The sequence below is a fragment of the Leuciscus leuciscus genome (genome assembly GCF_965113295.1).
Source record: "Leuciscus leuciscus genome assembly, chromosome: 13".
Lineage (NCBI taxonomy): Eukaryota > Metazoa > Chordata > Actinopteri > Cypriniformes > Leuciscidae > Leuciscus > Leuciscus leuciscus.
Genome location: NC_138737.1, coordinates 20340646 through 20360245, shown reverse-complemented (window position 1 = coordinate 20360245; position 19600 = coordinate 20340646). Strand labels below are relative to the sequence as shown.

General features: G+C 36.9%; 1 protein-coding gene across 1 annotated transcript; it reads left to right on the top strand.

Annotated features, from left to right (window-relative positions):
• Positions 1-10400: 10400 nt before the first annotated feature.
• On the top strand, positions 10401-18948 carry LOC309512815 (uncharacterized protein). The gene is made up of 19 exons (XM_082188544.1): positions 10401-11180; positions 11814-11958; positions 12030-12104; positions 13111-13306; positions 13470-13639; positions 13720-13821; positions 14077-14309; positions 14388-14566; positions 14655-14745; positions 14883-15027; positions 15250-15449; positions 15551-15668; positions 15748-15839; positions 15918-16029; positions 16219-16305; positions 16385-16567; positions 16657-16809; positions 18391-18577; positions 18734-18948. The coding sequence occupies exons 1-19, from the start codon at positions 11076-11078 to the stop codon at positions 18759-18761; spliced, it is 2601 nt and encodes an 866-aa protein (XP_082044670.1). The 5' UTR covers positions 10401-11075; the 3' UTR covers positions 18762-18948.
• Positions 18949-19600: the final 652 nt, after the last annotated feature.

The following is a 19600-nucleotide window of genomic DNA, read 5'->3' as shown; positions in this document are numbered from 1 at the left end:
GGTGAAATACTACACCTTGACAGTGACCCCAAGGGTAATTTCTTTTGTTTGTGGTTTTACTTGGCTAGACCACCACAGTTCTTTTAAATGTGTATGGGTATAATCCTTCTAAGGAAAATACCACCTTAATTGATATGATTAGCGATAGCCTAATATAGCCTACAGTACTGGATAAATAAATACCCCAATGCTGGTATTATTTTGGGTAGGGATTATAATATGGTTAAATAGTGATTTAGATAGGTTTCCTTCCAGAGCTGCTTCTGTAAGTCCAATTATGGATGAATTTATGATGTGATTTAATGTTGTTGACATATGGGGAGAAACATATCCACAGCTGAGACTCTATACCTGGAGCAGCAAGGACCACTCTAAGCAGTCTCGAATAGATTATTGGCTTATTTCCCAAAACCTAGCAAACAGTTGTAAATCAGTCAGCATTCACGCCACGCCTCTTACAGACCACAGTGCTGTCTCTCTTAAGGTTAGTCTCTCAGCATCCCTTGATTTCAGATCAACTCTTTCTTATTGGAAACTGAACAATTCTCTTCTCCTGTAAGATGTTAAAAAGAATATTACATTATTGATTGAGCAATATTGGAAAAGAGCATAATTACCGTTAGATTCATATTGTTGCCAGTGGGAGCTGTTGAAGTTTGAAATCGGTAAATATTTCGGAAAATTTGCTAGTAACTTAGCCAAACTTAAAAGAGCAGAAGAAAATAAGGTGGTGTCTAAAATTGCAATACTTTTTCTTCTAAACCCCCAGAGCTGCTTTCTGAATCTGATAAGCTTGAGTATGCTGAACTGCAATGTAAATTAGATGAGCTGTACACTTATAGAGCACAGGGTGCTTATATAAGATCTAGACAAAAATGGATAGAGGAAGGAGAATGTAACACAGCAATTTTTTTCTGATTACAAAAGAGTCGTTTAAGAACCTCATTAATTGAATCTCTAAATATTGATGGGAAAGTAATAACCCTCAAGAAATTGCACATTTCTGTGCTGACTTTTAATCTTTACCATCAAAATTATTCTGAAGAGGCAGCTTGTACTTTTCTTGAATCTGTTAAAAATTGCAAGATTATTTTGTTGTGGCGAGGTGACGGGAAGTGACGCGGTCGGTTGATATTCGGAGTGGCGGTGCATGGCGGCCAATTCAAATAAGTCCAAAAATATGAACAAGAGGGATCCGGGAAATCGAACTGGGGATGGATCAGAGACTCTAAGAATGGAAGATACAGGTGAAGAGGAGGATGATATGGAGGTAGGATGGACAAATGTCAGAACAGAAAAGAAGGTTAATAAAAAGAGGAAAAAAGGTAAGGAGGAAAGATCAGAAAGCAGTTCAATAGCTAGTGAGGAAGATGGAGAGGAACGAAGTAATAGCAAGAGTGAATTTAGGATAATATTGAAGTTTAAAGGAGAGGTAGGAGTTTCAGGAGTTAATCCATTGACGTTGACATATGAATTGAAAAAGCTGGTAGGAGAGATAGCTTTCGCAAAAGTGCTACAAGATGGAGCTTTTTTGATAGCATGTAGGAATGAAGAGCAAAAAAATAAAGCCATAAAAATAAAGCCAGTTGGGAAACAGATGGTAATGAATTACAAGATTGTAGGACAGGAGTCATGGGTGTATGGAGTAATAAATGGAATTCCGTTAGGAATTACTATGGAGGAATTAAAAAAGAATCTAGAGGGGGCAAAGGTTATGGATGCAGTCCGATTACAAATGAACAGAGAAGGTAGAAGAATGGATAGTTTGTCAGTACGTCTAAAATTGGAAGGAAAAGAAGTGCCAGATCGGATTAAGATGGGTCATATTAGTTATCCGATTAGGAAGTATATAGCCCCTTCTTTGAGGTGTTATAATTGTCAGCGATATGGACATACTGCGTCAGTGTGTAAGTCTAAAATGAGGTGTGCGCGTTGTGGAGGGGAGCACAAATTTGGGAAGTGTGGAGAAGGAGTAGGATTGAAGTGTTGCAACTGTGGATAGTCACAATGCGGCATATATGGAGGTTGTGAGGTGAGGAAAAAGGCTGTGGAAGTACAACAGGAAAAGTCAAAAAATAATCGAACTGAAGCTGTGAAAGTAGTAAATGATAGAAATAGGCAAAGTGAGACTGAGAGAATGGAGTATGGAAAAAGAAATGAAGGTACAGGAAGAATTGATGAAGGTAGAGTACCAGAAGATGTAATGATAGTAAGTAAGATAAATTTTGTGCTATTCATGGTGGAGGTAATTAATTGTACAGCACAAACAGAAAGGAGAACAGAAAAGTTACAAATAATAGTAAAGGCGGCAGATATTAAGGGATTGAAATGTGAAGATATAATGAAAAACCTTAATACAGAATCTCAGTCAAGTCAGGAGTTAGGGGTTGGCTAGTATGTTAACTATTTTACAATGGAATGCCAGGAGCCTTTGTGCTAATGGTCAAGAATTTAAAGGATATATAAACCAAATGAAGGATAAGCCAGATGTAATATGTATTCAAGAATCATGGTTGAATCCTAGACTAGAATTTGTTTTAAAAGGATACATAAGTGTGAGAAGAGATCGGGTAGAAGGAAAAGGAGGAGGATGTGTCAATTTTGTAAAAGAGGGAATGCCTTATATTGGAAAAAGGGGAAACGATGGAATAGTAGAAATATGGTTTGGAAATAAAAGTTATGTTATAATAAACTTTTATAATCCGTGTAAAAGATTGACACAAGAAAGTATGGAAGCAATAAAAGGATTAAGAGGAAGTAGAGTAATATGGTGCGGGGATTTTAATGCCCATAATACTTTATGGGGAGGTTTATCGACAGATACAAATGGTATGGTCATTGAAGAGTTGATGGAAAAGGAAAATTTGGTTTGTATAAATGATGGAACAGAAACACGTATGGATGTAAATTCACGGAGGGAATCCGCAATAGATCTAACAATTGTTCCTAATGAATTAGGGGGAATAATAAATTGGGAGGTATTAAATTGTACAGCGGGTAGTGATCATTTCCTAATATTAAGTTCAATTGTAAATAATGAGATAGGGAAGATAAAGAAAGGAAATACAGGAAAGTGGAAGTATGAGAAAGCAGATTGGGAAAAATTCAAAAGAATATGTGAGGAAGGATTGAAAATGATCAAGATGAATGAAAGAATAATTGAAAGAATATATACAGAATTAATATCAGTGATACAGAATGCTGCTAGAGAATGCATTCCGAAAAGCAATGGAAAGAGGGTGGGGAAAATAGTCCCATGGTGGAATGAGGACTGTGCAATAGCAGTTAAAAGGAAAAGGAAAGCATTTAAAATTCTAAGGAAAACTCACAATTGGGAAAACATGATAATATATAAAAAGGCTCAAGCAGAAACTAGAAGAACAGTAAGGGAAGTGAAGAAAGAGTATTGGAGATCATATTGTGAAGAAATTGGGAAAAATAATCCAATTGAGGAAGTGTGGAGTATGATTAAAAAGATGAGTGGCATTCGAAGAGAATATGAGTATCCTGTGTTATGTATTGGGGAAGAAATAGCAATAAGTGATGAGGAAAAAGCAGAAATGTTTAGAAAAGAATTCTCAAAAATAAATAGTTCGGATAATTTGATGAAGGAGTGTAAGGAAATGAGGGAGAAGTTGTTAAAAGAGCATCCATTTATTTTAGAAAAAAAGAGAGTAACAAATAGTTTTCCAAATGTGCCTTTTTCATATTCAGAATTAAAGAGGGCATTAAAAAAACACTAAAGCTTCAACTCCTGGACAGGACGGAATTAGTTATGTAATGTTAAAAAAGTTAAGTGAGGAATCTCTTAAAATTATTCTAGAGTTTTATAACAGGGTATGGGAAGAAGGGATTTTAAGAGATGGAAAGAAGCAGTAATAATTCCCATTAAAAAACCAGGTAAAGATCCAAGTATCCCTTTAAACAGAGCCGATCAGCCCTATACGCACACTACGCAAGGTGCGTAGGGCCCCGCAAATGACTCAAGGCCCCGCCTCCCCCTCGTGTCAAAGCGTGTCAATCAATGTTTACAATATCGATGAGAAAATAAAGCGGATCTATATCTTCTGGGGCCTGTTTCAATAAGGAGGTTCAACCAACTCTGAGTTAAAACTTGAACTCTGAGTTGACTTACCCTGAGATGGAAAACTCTGAGTTTTCGGTTACAGAACAGCTGAAATGAGTTAGTTCAATCAACTCTGAGTTGACTGACTCTGAGTTAAGCGCGTGCACCACAACTATAAAAAGCCATTATCAATGGAGCACAGATATTACGAGTCACCATGGCAACAGCGCCAGACAAAAAGAGGTCTTCATATTTCTTCACATTTTAATTACTGTTATACAGTGATGGGTGTAATTAATTATCAAGTAATCTAAATACTGTAATTTAATTAAATGGATTACTCTTAATTCTTCTGTAATTTAAAGTTTAATCTGATGTAATTGTATTAGACTATAGAACAATTCTGTATAGGCTATTTAACATACATTTTTAAAAGTTATATTTTTAATGTAACCTTCTCCCTCTACACACTTTGGTCAATTCAAGAATAATTCATGCAATTGTTTATTTGAAAGCATTAAAAGTGCTGTTTGTCTCTCCTTGTATTGTTCAAGTGTTTAAGGTTGACATGGGATTTAGTAATTAGTAATAAGTAGACCAATAATTTCTAAAGATAGTCATTATTACATTAATCTAATTACACTGTTGAAGATGTCATTTGTAGTTAGTAATACAAGTAACTTGCCCAACTGTTATAATATCAGAGGTGAAACTGGAAGAACAGTATGTTATTCAACCTAATTTTAATTTTCATGTAGGTGCAATCCTGCAGGCATTAAAAGAACATGGCAGCAGCTGAAATTTTAATATAAAAACATAATTCAGTCAAGTAAGGCTTGAGCATAGTATGGGTGTAGGCTACCTGACTTTACAAACATTTGACATATTAAATAACTAAAGCATCCAGTGTCTAGCAGTGCAGCAGCATTTTTGGCTGAGGGAATTCCTGGACGGACTTCAGAGCCAGTCCCAAAGATCCAAGGGCCTTCATAAAATGTCAGAGGTTTACATATGTGTTATTTTTTATATAGGCTATTTTTGAGATTTCCATTTATTTTACTTTGGGTTAGGATTTTTGTTGGTCCCAATAGATTCTGATGGTAATATCTGTCTTTTGGAGCCTCCTGTCCCAACAGAACCCCAGGCAGTTGTAAGTCGCCAACTCAATACACCAGAAATTATGACAAATAGTGTTATAAAGTGTACTCAACCAAATGCTCATCACATGGGGATAACTAGTTTCTGCTGCCACAGAGAGGCCTACAGAGGTAATGTTAATATTATGTGTCTACACATCAAACAATCTACACATTCAGATTTTTTTCACATTTTTATGTGGAGTAGCCTATAGAATCTAAGTTTAAATCTAAGTATAAACGGGTATTCTTATCTCTCCCCGTGCCCGCAGAGTGTGGAAGATCAGCAGGAGGACGGTCCATCAACTTCTGGTGCACAGATGAACACAGTTCAGTGATTTCCAGTAAATGCCACAGTTTAATTCTGTAGAATTTGTTTAGAACTACATTATGTAACTCTAATCTGTGTTTTCAGTTGCCAGTAAAGGAGTTATATAGACTTCATCTTATTTAAAAAAAAAAAAAAAAAAAAATATATATATATATATTTTTTTTTATTATTAATAAAAGATTAATTTTATTAATAAAAATGTACTGAAAGAATGAATGAGGTGTTTAAACACCACTTCCACTTTAAAAAGGGGAGGAGACCGAAAGAAACTCTGGGTTTACTGAAGAAAACCTGCTCCCGACCAGGTTAGGTTCACAGAGTAAGTTACCATGGTAACTGACTCGGAGTATAAGTTACCTCTCTTTCTGAAACAGGCTTGACTTACTCTGCTTTCTCAGGTTTAACATACCTCCCATTCTGAAACAGAAAACTCAGAGTTTCCCTCATTTTAGGGTTAACATACTCAGAGTTTTCACTTAACCTCCTTTCTGAAACAGGCCCCTGGTCACGAAAAGAGAGAGAAAAAAACACCATGAGAGTTAATTGCGGCAACAGTTATCAGGTAGACTTGTGTGCTCTCCTCTCAAAGTTTGATGTCAGCAAAGAACAGTAGGCTAAAGTTAAGTTGATGTGAGTTGATTTATTATGTTTAATAAACGACAAAGGACAACGGTGTTTGTTTATAAACTGCAGCTCGGTAAAGATAACCGCGTCGCGCGTTAACATGCGTTCATATGCGCGTGCAGGAAATGAAACGCGCACTTTCCAGCAGAAACATCTGTTGTGAGTCGGGACCAGTACAATATGGGCGTGATGGCACTCCTCAGTCCTCATTATAGTTTTAAAACAAGATGATGATTATCTAGTCGTTCAGTCAAGGTTTAGTTACAACTCTGCACTAATGCAATATGGAAAGCAATGTATTGACATTGACTATTGATAGGCTCCATTGAATTTAAAATGTTGATTGGCTGGAGATTCTGCTCAATATGGATGCACATCCCTCAGTAAAAATAATAACCATCAAGTATCAAGAATTACTTTTATCATTTAAAACACAGTGACATGCTATGGCGCCATTTTAGCTTTTATTCAATCACAGGATATGCATTTTTGATATCAATAATTAAATTTGTAATATTTAAAATGTGAATTCTTGATATTAAGAATGAACTTTTTACTAGTAACAATGTCTTCTGATATCAGGAATTACATTTTCACTAGAACTAAAGGGATTGTAGTTGGAGGCAAATGGTTCATGGCTCACGGGTCAGGTACCGTATACGGGTAGGTAGATAGGTGTATCTAACCCTATGAGGGCCCCTAAACAGAATTTTGCTTAGGGCCCCAGGGAGGTCAGGATCGGCTCTGCCTTTAAACTGCAGACCGATAGCATTAACATCACATCTAAAGTTATGGAAAAAATTATTACAGATTGTTTAATGTATCATATGGAGAAGAATAAATTTTTTTCCCCATATCAAAATGGTTTTAGACATGGAAAAAGTATGGACTCAATTATTAAATTGGAATCAGATATAAGGAAAGCATTGATAAATAAAGAAACTCTAATAGCAGTTTGCTTTGATGTAGAAAAAGCTTATGATATGTTATGGAAGGAGGGTTTATTGATAAAGTTAGATCAAATTGGAATAGAAGGAAAATTATATAATTGGATTAAAGAGTTTTTAATTGAAAGAAATATTAAAGTAAAGATTGGAGAATATATATCAAGGAAAGGAATAATTGAGAATGGAACTCCTCAGGGTAGTGTTATAAGTCCTTTTTTTGTTTATTATTATGATTAATGATGTATTTGCAACAATAGATAAGAATGTAAATAAATCACTGTTCGCGGATGATGGAGCTCTGTGGCTTAGAGGTAGGAATGTAGAGTATATTGTTAATAAAATGCAAGCAGTTTTAAAAAATGTTGAGGAATGGTCTTACAAATGGGGTTTTAAATTCTCTGTGGAGAAAACCAAATATATATTTTTTACAAATAAAAGGTCAAGTATTGATTTAAAGATTAATTTATACAACAAAGAGATAGAACAGGTTAAAGTGATAAGATTTTTAGGTATGTGGTTTGATACAAAGGTTACATGGAATGTACACATAAATAAGATAGAGGATACATGTAAGAAGATTTTAAATGTAATGAGGTGTATTTCAGGACGAGAATGGGGAGCTGATAGAGTTGCATTAAAAACAATTTATTCGACAATGATAAGAGCAGTATTAGATTATGGTTGTATCGCATATGGAACAGCAGCTAAGTCACAGTTAGGAAAATTAGAACGAATTAAATCACGAGCTTTGAGAATATGTTGTGGAGCTCATCCTTCCTCTCCTGTTTCAGCTTTACAGGTGGGGGAGATGCCAATTCACTTAAGAAGGAAGCAATTGATACTGGCATACTGGGTAAACCTAAAAGGGCAGAAGGATAGTCATCCAACAAAAGGTATACTTGAAGCATGTTGGGAATATGGGAAAGGGAAAGTTAACCGTTTTGGTTGGATTATTAAGGATTTAGTTCAGGATATGAAATTAAATGAGTATAGAGTTATTCCAGCAGTAATATTACCAACAACAACACCATTATGGATTTTACCTCAACCAAATGTAGATCTATTCTTATTGGAGTCAAGACAAGATAAAGATCAGAGGATGTTGGATGCAGAGATGACAAAAGAATATATTGGTATTAAGTATGAACAATATATACAGGTTTTCACAGATGCATCTGGATCCACAGAAGGGACAGGTGGGGGTAGCGTATATAATTCCCAGATTGAAAGTGGCAAGAGGGGAAAGAGTATCAGATCATGTATCTGTGTTTACAGGAGAGTTACTAGCAATTATGGTAGCAATTAATAAAAGAAATGAAATGGGGCTAAGTAAAACTTTAATATGCTCAGATTCAAGTTCAGCCTTGATGTGCCTGGAAGCTCAAAAGTCAGATACTAGACAGGATATCGTTTTGGAAATATTACAGATATTGTTCATGATGCGCTTTCCTGTAGTGCAAACGGTAGAGTGCTGGTGCTTGCAACGCCAAGGTCATGGGTTCGATTCCCAAGGAAAGCAAGAACTGATAAGAAAGTAAATGTGTTCCTTAAAATGCAATGTAAGTCGCTTTGGATAAAAGCGTCTGCCAAATGCATAAAAAACGTAAATGATGCAACAAAAAAATAAGATAGTTCAGTTTTTATGGGTTCCAGCACATACTGGAGTGTCTGGAAATGAAGCAGCAGATAAATTAGCAAAACAGTCTATGGCAAAGGAAACTATAGATAGCCTATATAGGGGGGAAGCGAAATAAACCTAAAACTCTCGGGACAGCAGCATGTGTCCAAATTTTAATCTTAACCGTTCTATTTCATCAGATACGATCTGTAAACAGGGCTTTAAGTGTAAAATACCGAACTTGTCCTTTAAGAATGCGAACCGCCAATAAGCCCGAAGAAGAAGAAGAAGAAGAAGAAGTAGAAGAAGAAGAAGACCAATCAGAGCGCTCCGTCATCACGCGCCTGCGTAACGAGGAGAGAGAGCTGAGCATGATAGAGGAGAAAAGACGTGAGCTGATCTTTGCGATCGAAGTTAAAGGAATATAGTTAAAAGAAAACCTTCTGAAAAGTAGAAATGAGTTCAATTGATTCATTTCATACCATGCACTGTATGGAGAAGCTGATTGAATATTGTTGAGTCACATTTTACTCCGGGGTTATAGTGAACCGCGTGGGTATTCCTTGTTCACCGACGCCATTGTTGGCCAAGCGTGCCTGTGAGACGCGCCTGTGTAAAAGGAAAAACGATTAATATAGAGGTGAATGATTAATATATAATTTCTGGTGAAAAAATTATATTGTGATGTTCCATTGTTTAATTTGAATATTTCAATCTAAATGATTATAAGTGTGGTTATAGTGAAACGCGTGGGTATTCCCAACCCAGTCTCACGGCAATTCGTGATGTGGTCACGTAATTTAATCTATTTTTTCGTGGCAGGGACACGTTAATTTCATTATTTTCGTAACGGCAGCACGATTTTTTTAACCAATGCATTTCAATTGGATGCATATTTCGTGCAATACCACGAATCTTGGGGGACACGTTAATTTCATTATTTTCGTAACGGCAGCACGATTTTTTTAACCAATGCATTTCAATTGGATGCATATTTCGTGCAATAGCACGAATCTTTCTCCCAGTGGAACCGTGTCCTGCAGCGTTGAAATTTGACCCAAAAACTCAAAAAATGATGCCAAGGGGAGTCAAATGGCTGCCCCCAGATCATTTTTATATGGCACTACTGGTTTTTGATGTTTAAAAAACCCTCGCAATGATATCAAAGTGCCCGGCTCTGCGCCAAGTTTTAGCGCGTTCATCAGCGGTGAGTTTAACAACGCATATGTAGTGCAACCGCATTCAGCGGTGAGTTTAACAACACGCAACTGCAGGTAAACCGGCAATCAGAGGTGAGTTTGACCAACACAACGCTCAACTGCAGGTACAACGGCATTAAAAGGTGAGTTTAACAACGCTTCAAGGTCCGAGCAAGTAAGCAGTTTAAGCGTTTTCTTGTCATAGCAACACTGACTGCTTTATCTAGAGCATGCTGGATAGTATTTTTATCGGAGGTTTGTTGATTTTAATATATATATATATATATATATATATATATATATATATATATATATATATATATATATATATATATATATATATATATATATAAAATCCTGTAAATTAATAACGCTGACGTACGGGGCGATCCCAGGGTCCATTGCGATTTTCCACTTGGTAAGTACAAGAGTTAACTTGGATAGCTGCTACTATTCTTACATTTACACATCAAAAACTGTTTAATTAGGACAAAAAGTTGTGTTTAGAAACTTTTGTAAGCTATCCATTTCATTCTTATGACGATAAATGATAGAAGACTTATAAAAAAAGATATAGCTTTCTGCACCAAAAGATCGATTTTTTTGCAGGCTAGCAAACTTATCTAGCAGCTAATTGAATTCAAGTTAATTTTTGTTGCATATGATCATATAAGGTAGCCTACAATCCTAGGGGAATATAACATTTTTATTATTTCTACTGTTTTCAGAGGATTGAAAGTTGTCCTCCATAGTCCAGACTGCGTCCATTTTAGATTTTTTAATTGAGCACTTCAGTGCTCAAAGTTAAGTTTAGCTGCACCATGAAAATGTTATATTTTATCCATTGTTAAGTAGTTTCTTATGACGATAAGAATCATTGATAAGTTTCGATAAGTTTCATTGTCTTTGTCCCATATAAAATCCTTCCCTCTAAACGAGTTTTTTTGTTTTTTTTTAGATTCTTCCAACGTTAACTTACCCATTACCCACCTGCTGTGATTAAGTTACCACCACAACCAAAGGCCCTTTTAAGCGCCAACCTCTTTGTATTTGTGCACTGTTTGTGTTTCGGTCTGTCTCTCATTTCTGTCTGTGTCTCTTATCTCTGTCCATCTCAGTGTCTGTCCTTCTTTTTCTGTCTGCCCCTCAATTCTATGATGACCACTACACGTGTCACCAATTGTCAAGATGACAATTACATGGAGGGGAGACGGATGGCTCTTGAAATGAGCTTAGAACATGCCCTGACTGAAGCCAGGGTAGGTGTTTTGGTAACACTTGATTTTACAGTACCCTTGTTACGATATGTTACATGTACTTACTATAGTAATAACAGTTAGGTATGCATAATTACATATAACTAACCCTCAACCAAATCCTAACCTATTCCTAAAGTAAGTACATGTAGTTACTTAATATTACTCAGTACTTAAATGTTTAATTACATTGCAACAAATGACACTTAAAATAAGGTGTAACCGGTGTTTTTTAGGTGTTGAATTTTCGGATGCAATGAAATAGAGTTGGGTCCTATTCTATGTATTGCCACGTACAAAAAACAACTATCCATTGTACCTTAATGGTTTAAGAACTATTTAGCCTATAATAATCACTCTGTAGCTTAGCATTAAACAGTATTATATAAGGCTAATTATATAAGCCTAGGTACCTCAAACTCATTCAGTCTGTGATTGCATCTAGCTGCTCTCAATTGTCAAACATATTTATGAAAGCCAAACTGAATGCACTGATCAAGGATTCTTTGTTGACATTTTTTTTCCTCAAAATGTAAAAAGTTTATGATAAGAGGGTTTTACATTTTGCATCTTTTGTTAAAATAAATTAACAGATCATAATCTTGATCTAATCATGACTTTCACTTCAACCCCCAGAAAGAATCCGAGGAGCAGAGGCAAGTTGCCCCTCCTCCAATCCCAAAAAGGGTGTGTTTAGGGCGTGGCAAGCCAAGGGGGAGGCGTGGAGGGCTTGGCAAGCCAAGGGGGAGGCGTGGAGGAAGGCCCAAAGCCTCATCTACCGGTAATAATAATAGTAATTGGTTATATATCATTGTCAAGATCTAACTTGTTTTTTTCTCTGTGCTGTTGTAGTTACACACAACCAGATTGGGAACTATCTCACTGAAGATCTTCCTGCAGCCAGTCTTGATCCTCAAGTGGAATTTGGTAAAATATGGTCAAATATATTTGAATTATTATGTAATTTTCTGAGGCAGATCCGAAACCAAGGTTCACACAAATCCTGGAACACCTGTATCATTGGAGACTAGATTTAGGGCTGCACGATATTGAAGAAAAGTGCGATATGCAATAACTCATTAAATAATGTGATATGCAATACGATAATGCTTAATGTGTACAATAAACTTAAATTATTTTTTAAATATATTTAATTGTTCCTGTTGCAGTGTTTTACAGTAGTATATGTGTTATTTTTACATCAGTGTAAGATCAGTTTAGGGGTTCAGGTCATCGCACATTAGGGTTATTAAACAACGGAAACTGAATAATCAAATGTAAAAACAAAACACTGCTTAGTTTTCACTGTATGAATGAAATATACACTCATTTTTATTAAAGTTACAAAAGTTAATTAGCCAAGAGCAGTGAGTGATTTTCTCTTTGTCTTTAATTCATGACCCCAGTTATTGCAAGCCGTTGCGATATTTCGATAAATTTGATATATCTTGCAGCCCTAATTGCCATTAATGTAAAATCCTGGCATAAAATGTTAAAACTCGAAAGCTTGCCAGACCTCCCTTGCCTAGTTAAGGGCTGCTAAGCCACAAATTGGCTGGTGATGGTGTCAGGCGTGGCTTAGCGACCGGTCAATTTTAACCCATATCAAGTGCTTATGAATCATCAAAGCCACAAATTATGTCCACAATGGCCTGAGTCCTATTATTGAACCACTTTTTTTGGTAGTTTCAAACACACATTTACTAACTTAAATTTTGTCCCAATGAAATTCCGTCTCAATTTTCAGGTTGATACAATTTACCCTGATACATGTTTCAAAGTATGCTGAATTTGGCCCTGTGGGAAATTTGATTTGAAAAAGTTATGAAATCTGTTACTGAAAGCATTGCCAATATATGTACCCATTATTATGAAATCATGGGTCTGAACAGAAATGGCCCTTTGTCAGTTAAATTATTATTTGTCTTCACAGAAAAAAACATGGAGAGCCTCTCTGCCATGTCTGACTCCCCTGAAATCCCGAGGGCATCATCATCATGGGCTTTCAGGCAGCAGCAAGCCTCACAAAGATGGAAGGAGGCAAGGCCATTCCACCTTAAATGCCTCATCCAAACTCAGGATGTTGGCCAACCATTTTGTAGCCATTGCAGCAAGCCTGCGGTTGTTAGGTGAGATCTCATTAATGTTCTTTCATACTTTGTAGGTTTTTAGAATGCATCACTAATTGATGTCTTCATGTTTCAGATAAACTGCATGTTTATGGTTGAGTCAGGGCTGTTTCAAAGAGTTGTTGGTTCAATGACTAAATTGGTTCATTGATTTTATTCCTAGATGCAGAGAGTGTCTGCCAGACCAGTGGTTCTGTGAAACCTGCGATACAAAGAATCACAGGAGATGGCCACTCCACGATAGGGAGTCAGTCATTGAGGGCTTTTTTAAAGCTATTCCCCCATCCACATATTTTGTAAGAGGGGAGGGAGGATACAGCTCGCACAACCAGGGTAGGTAATTGCAAAACTCTTGTGTATTCTTGTCTACTAAATCTAGTAGGCTAATTTTCTGTGTATCTTTCCTTTGCTAGCTTGTATTTTGCCAACAGTGAGAGTGACTCAAAAATGTCCCTGTGAAGTCCCCAGCATAACTGTGTCACCTGGAAAAGCGGTCATTTTAATTTCCATTAATGGTAATATTTCTAAATTCTGATCTTTTTTCAATATTCAGCTGTTTCCCCCTTTTTTGGCTTTGCTTTGCAATGAAAATAACACTACTCAAAATTATAGAATACATCTTGTCATTATGATGAACCAATAAAAAAAAGACTAATCTGAACTATGCTGGTGTGATTCTACTCAAGATGTAGGCCAAGTGTCTTAAAGTGTTCCAGCTGATTGTTTCTAAAAGCTCAGGTATTCATGGGTTTGTTTTCTTATTACCCAAGGGCGTTATGACATGCACCAGCCATTGTTTGCATGCCAAGCATGCCAGCAGCAGTGGGCTCCAGAGTTCATGGACCTCATAAACAGTGGATACTGGCCAGCTTCTACCAGCTCTTCCACTTTGTATTCCCTCAACCTTTTCAGCAGTGTAAGGGAACTAAAAGTCATCGCTCCAGCACTGTCCAGACAAGCCTTGGCAAAGCTGCTGGAGCACCGTACAAAGTGTGGTGGGCGGGTAAGTGTTCAACATGATAGATTTCTTTACCATATGTAGACGTCTCAAAAGTAATATTTAATATAATGCATCTTTCAGTCAGGACCAGTTTGCGGGGACACGCTGCAGCGCAGCTTCCTCGAGTTTTCATATTGTGCTTTTGAGGAAGACAACATGTCCTGTGGTGCACCTTTCACCTGCCCTGCTTGCACCCCAGACATGCTGGCAATCTCGGTGGATGGCAACAGGAAGCTATACCGGTTTCTCAGAAACGGAAGGTGTATTTTTTCTTCCAGTATAGATTGATTCGATTTTTTATATTCAATATTCAGTGTGGATAAATGTTCTGTTTGGTTTCTTCCTCAGCTCCGACTCTTCGTTTTTTCAAGGGTCATTTATCGCAGAAGACACATCTGTGTCGGCATTTGTTGATGTCTTGCATAAAGCTGTGAAACAGGCAGGTTTCAAATTATTTTTTAATTACTATGTTTTTACAGTCCAGATTGTATTTGCACTGGTTAAAAAACTGCCCTCAGCTTCAAATTACAAGGAGTAAATACAGTATGTTTATAGTGGGTCTCATTTACATCACAGCTACCTGGACAAGGCAGATGTGGGAGCTCCTCGTGGACAGCAGCGAAGGAAACTTCTAAGAGGACCTTCAAGTTGGACGAAGAGGGTATGGAGGTTGCGGTGTGTCGACATGGTTTCCTCCTTAAAGCACTTAACATGTTCAGAGGTGAGATTATAATAAATTGTTTGCTGTTAAATGTAAATTTGTACTGTTGTTATTTGTATGTTGCTTTGTACAAAAGCTAAATAACATAATCATATGGAGAATCATCTCAATTATCACTATTAGTTCAGCTTATACCACTGCTTAGTTTGCTATTATGATGCTCTCTTTAGAATGTACAATAATAAGATATTTGCATTTCTAATACAATTTGTATATCCCTAGGTGAAATCTTTGCCTACCCCATGTATCTACACAAGGAATTGATGTGTTCAAAGCCAAGGTTCATTGCCATGGATGTAATGTGTAAATACTGGCCATATTTACGCAAATCAGCGAACATCCTTCCTGATCTCCAGGGGTTAACTTCAACCAGGCCTTTCTTAAGCGTCATGCACGCTACAGCACATTCGACTAAGTGTGAGGTATGTTTAGTGTTTATTATGTTTAACTTTATCATATGTTTAACTTTTTACCCGATAATGACCGGCGGACATTACATTACCCCTTACATGTCTTCTTCTAGATTACATGGAGTGGCAAGAATCAAGACGGAGCAGGGTCAACAGCGGGGGAGGAAGTTGAACAAGTGAACAGCTACCTCTCCCGCTGTGCCTTAACAACTAAATACATGTCGAAAGGAGGTAATTGTAGTATTACTCTTCTAATGTCATTTTTTTATTGCTTATTGCATGATTTTTACTCAACATTTACTCTCAACAGCACGTGTGGACATGCTGACAATCCAGGCTATGGCCTGGAACTACAAGAAATTCATTACACTACATCGGGCATTGTCTGCAAGATATGTGAAGGTGTGTTCTGTGTAAATGGATTCAATTTGTGTTTATTGTGTAGCTTTGTGTAACTGTATTGTTTAACTGTTGCATTAGACTTGCCAGAGGCTTCAGGAGGAGACTGCAAGTCTAGCGGAGCTTAAAGAAAGCTTGGCTTGCACCGATGAAGCAGTGTGGGTTTCTGATGTGCGGGAATGGGCAGCTGGTGGTAAGTTTGAACCAATAACATGTTTCATTTTGTGCTTCCTCATTGGTGGGGATCATTTAGATCATGATATTTAAGCTGCCTACTGCTTACTATACTTCATGCCACTTTCTCTGTAAGCCTTTTTTTGGCACCCACCCCCTCCCAACTCGTCCTTCTTTACACTATTGTGTTTTTGTGTTGCGTTTCCAGAAACAACAGGTACTTCCCTAGAGAAGTCCATTGAGGGACAATATCTTAACATGAGGCAGCGGAAGCAAGCTCTATACCGGCAAAATGGTATTATTGCATTGTCTATAGATAATTGCTCACTGTATTTTTTGTCACTATTTTTACCTTCTGCTTCATGTCTTTACAGATAGCGGCAAGTTCCGTCACCGCCTGCGGAGGAAAATTGCTGAGAGCAAGAGATTGCTATATAAAGACATCGAGACATACAACAGTCATGAGCCTGCCATGGCTATTGATGTCAATGAAGTGGAGCAGTCACTATCCGGAGACAACCCATCCCCAACATGGCCGTGGGAGGTTCATGGCAGCGGTAAGCGGAGTTTCCGGAGACATCTGATTTGTTTTGTAAAGATTCAAGTCAAAATTTGTATTTATACATTTTCTTTACTTCTTTTGTAGCACAAATCGAAGACAAGTTGAACATTTTCAACAAATCCATGCTGAAAATGAGACTAGAGGAGGAAAGGACAATACTTGTTCAAGAGATGGCCCAGCACTGCTCATGGTTGCAGAAGTTGCAGGCTACTCTTAAAAGAAAGACTTCAGAGGAAGGCAAGTTTCATCTTTCTAACCATATCAATCAAACAAGAAAGTTATGGTGATAAGGACACCATACTTTAACTTTACATAAAAAGAGACATATCTTATTAGAAATCAGTTGAAAAACATTACACTGACCATCTAATTTTGTTGAGTTATCCGCAAAGTGAGAGCAAATGTTCAGTCAAAAGTCAAAGCCAAATATAGACATAACTGTATAAATTATACATTGATTCTTATTAAAGCTACTATTAAAGTTCTCAGTCAAGAGCAGTGAGTGATTTCCTCTGTTTTTATCAACATTAAATGGATAGTTCTCTCTAAAATGTTAATTGTCATCATTTACTCTCTCAAGTTGTTTTAAACCTGAATAAGTTTCTTTTCTTCTGTTGAAAGTTATTTGGAAGAGTCTGGGTAACCAAATCCATAGTATATTTTTTCCTATTGAAGTCATTGGGGACCAACAACTGTCTGGTTACCAACATTCTTCAAAATATCTTCTTTTGTGTTCAGTGCAATAAATAAATTAATACAGGTTTAGAACAAAATTACAGCGAGTAAATAATGACAATTTTTATTTTTAGGTGAACTATCCCTTTAAGGACAAGTGGCTGCATCCTGTTTAATATTACAGCTGTCTCTGTAAGAGCTGCACACGACGTGTCTAATATACACGCATTTGATAAGCAGATTTCTCTCATGTTTCTCGGTTTGCTTTCAGTTTAGACATAGCCAACTTTCTCGATGTCAACCTTGTGTGTATTTGAGAGTATTAACAGAATAAAACTCAAAAGATAACTAGATAACTTTTAATTCGAGTATCAGGCGCTAGTGTTCGCGCTCAGCAAAGCTCATGTTGGAACGTTTAACCGGTAATGAAGGCTTTAAAGCACGTGTAAATGATGACCTTTTGTAAACTCGCTGAACTGCAGTGTCCCATTCCTCTACTTTAACATTTGATGTGAGTATTTGCCGCGTTGTTCACTAGGCTGTAGAGACACACGATATAGGCTACACATATTTCTACAAAAGCAGTCAGCCACTTGCTTGGGGCAAGGATCACAGCGCAAATTTGAACTATATTGAGATATATGCGATATTGTCTAATTCTGTATCGCATTTAAAAATATTAAAAATACAGATTTTTATATCGATATGTCATCCAGCCCTAGTATGTGCCATCCATAAACTTGCACTCTGCAAGTGAAGAACGTCTTGTGGTGCCATCTCAAAGAGGCACTTTCTCGGACCTTTACCATGACTGTTCCCTGCTGGTTGAATGATCTCTGCCTATTTCAACCAGAGCTGCAGAGTCAATAGTCACTTTCAAAAAACACCTGGAGACTCATCTCTTTCAAAAGCACTTGATTTAGTATATTAACATGTCTGTTCTCTTCAAAAAAAATTAAAATTCTGTACTGCGTTAGATCAAACTGAGAAAGATCATGGTACTTGCATATTGTTGTCCTACTGTGGGTTTAACTGCTTCTATTGTCTCCTTTGTAAGTCGCTTTGAATAAAAGCATCTGCTAAATGAATAAATGTTAATGTATGTCATGGTAATTTGGAGTTTTTTTCACTCTTCACTTACAGACAAGCGAAACAAGGGCCTTTCCTGTCTCTGCAGAAAGCGTCTATCTGAAGTTTCGGATATGTTGACCGAGGTGCATCTCCAATACAAGGCTGTTTTGGGCCCTCAGGGCTCTGCTATAGAGCTGGAAGAGGAGAATGAAAGTGACTTCAGCAGTCCAGACACCAGTGAAAATGAAGAGGAGTGCAGGTAATAATAATTATGTGAAAAGTGTTATTTTTTTAATAGCTGTAACTTATGTAACCTGTCAAATTGAATAAAGATAACATTAATACTACATTTGTCTTCCAGAGTTTGAATAGGGACATGTTTAATCTTTACTCTGTTTGTGTCTGTGTCTCTCAGGGAGGAGCTACCGGGCAGGTGTCTGTAATCAATTGATTGCAGCCTGGGCAGTGTGAGGGACTTTCATGGCTGCTATTCTGCTACTGTATCACATTGTTTTTCTTTTTGTTTGCCTTTTTGCCATATAACTGATTACGCCACACTTTTATTTCATACCATATCATTTATACTGATTATTGCTTATTTCTCATTTTTCATCTCATATATTTACTGTAATAAATCACTATTTTTTGTATCTTAATCCACGTGTGGTCTCCCATTTCATTTTGCATGGGCAAAAAGGAGCCTGGTCACGGTTACACTGTTGTTCCACTTTTCTGGACTTGTAAGGTTTATATATGAGCTAAAATCACACCTTACACATTCACTGACTATAGCGCTTTCTAGAAATGAAATTTTTTTCAATCTTATGCTCCGCCTACTGACAACACACAAGCAGCTGGAGGTCCCTGAATCAAAATATGTTCCACATGCTGGCATTTCATGAATTAATGGGTGTACCACTTGTATACAAGGTGTTACAAGTATATCCGGTACATCAAGCTTGCCACAGCTGGTAAGGTCAGTGAAATTGGGTTTATCTCAAAACACACCTCTTTATAACATAATAATCAATCAAAATATAGAAGTTTTAATGGTTTGTGTATGATTTCAGAACTTTTGTTGACTGACATATGTCAAAATTATGCTCTTTGAACGGTTGTTGTTGAAGATATCTTGTGCATCATGATTCCCACAGCACCTAAGATGAGCATAATTAGGTTTATTTCACCACAGCACACCTTTTTATATCATAATCATTAAAAAATATGGACGTTTTAATGGATTGTGTATGATTTCAGAACTTTTCTTGATCAATTGTCAAAA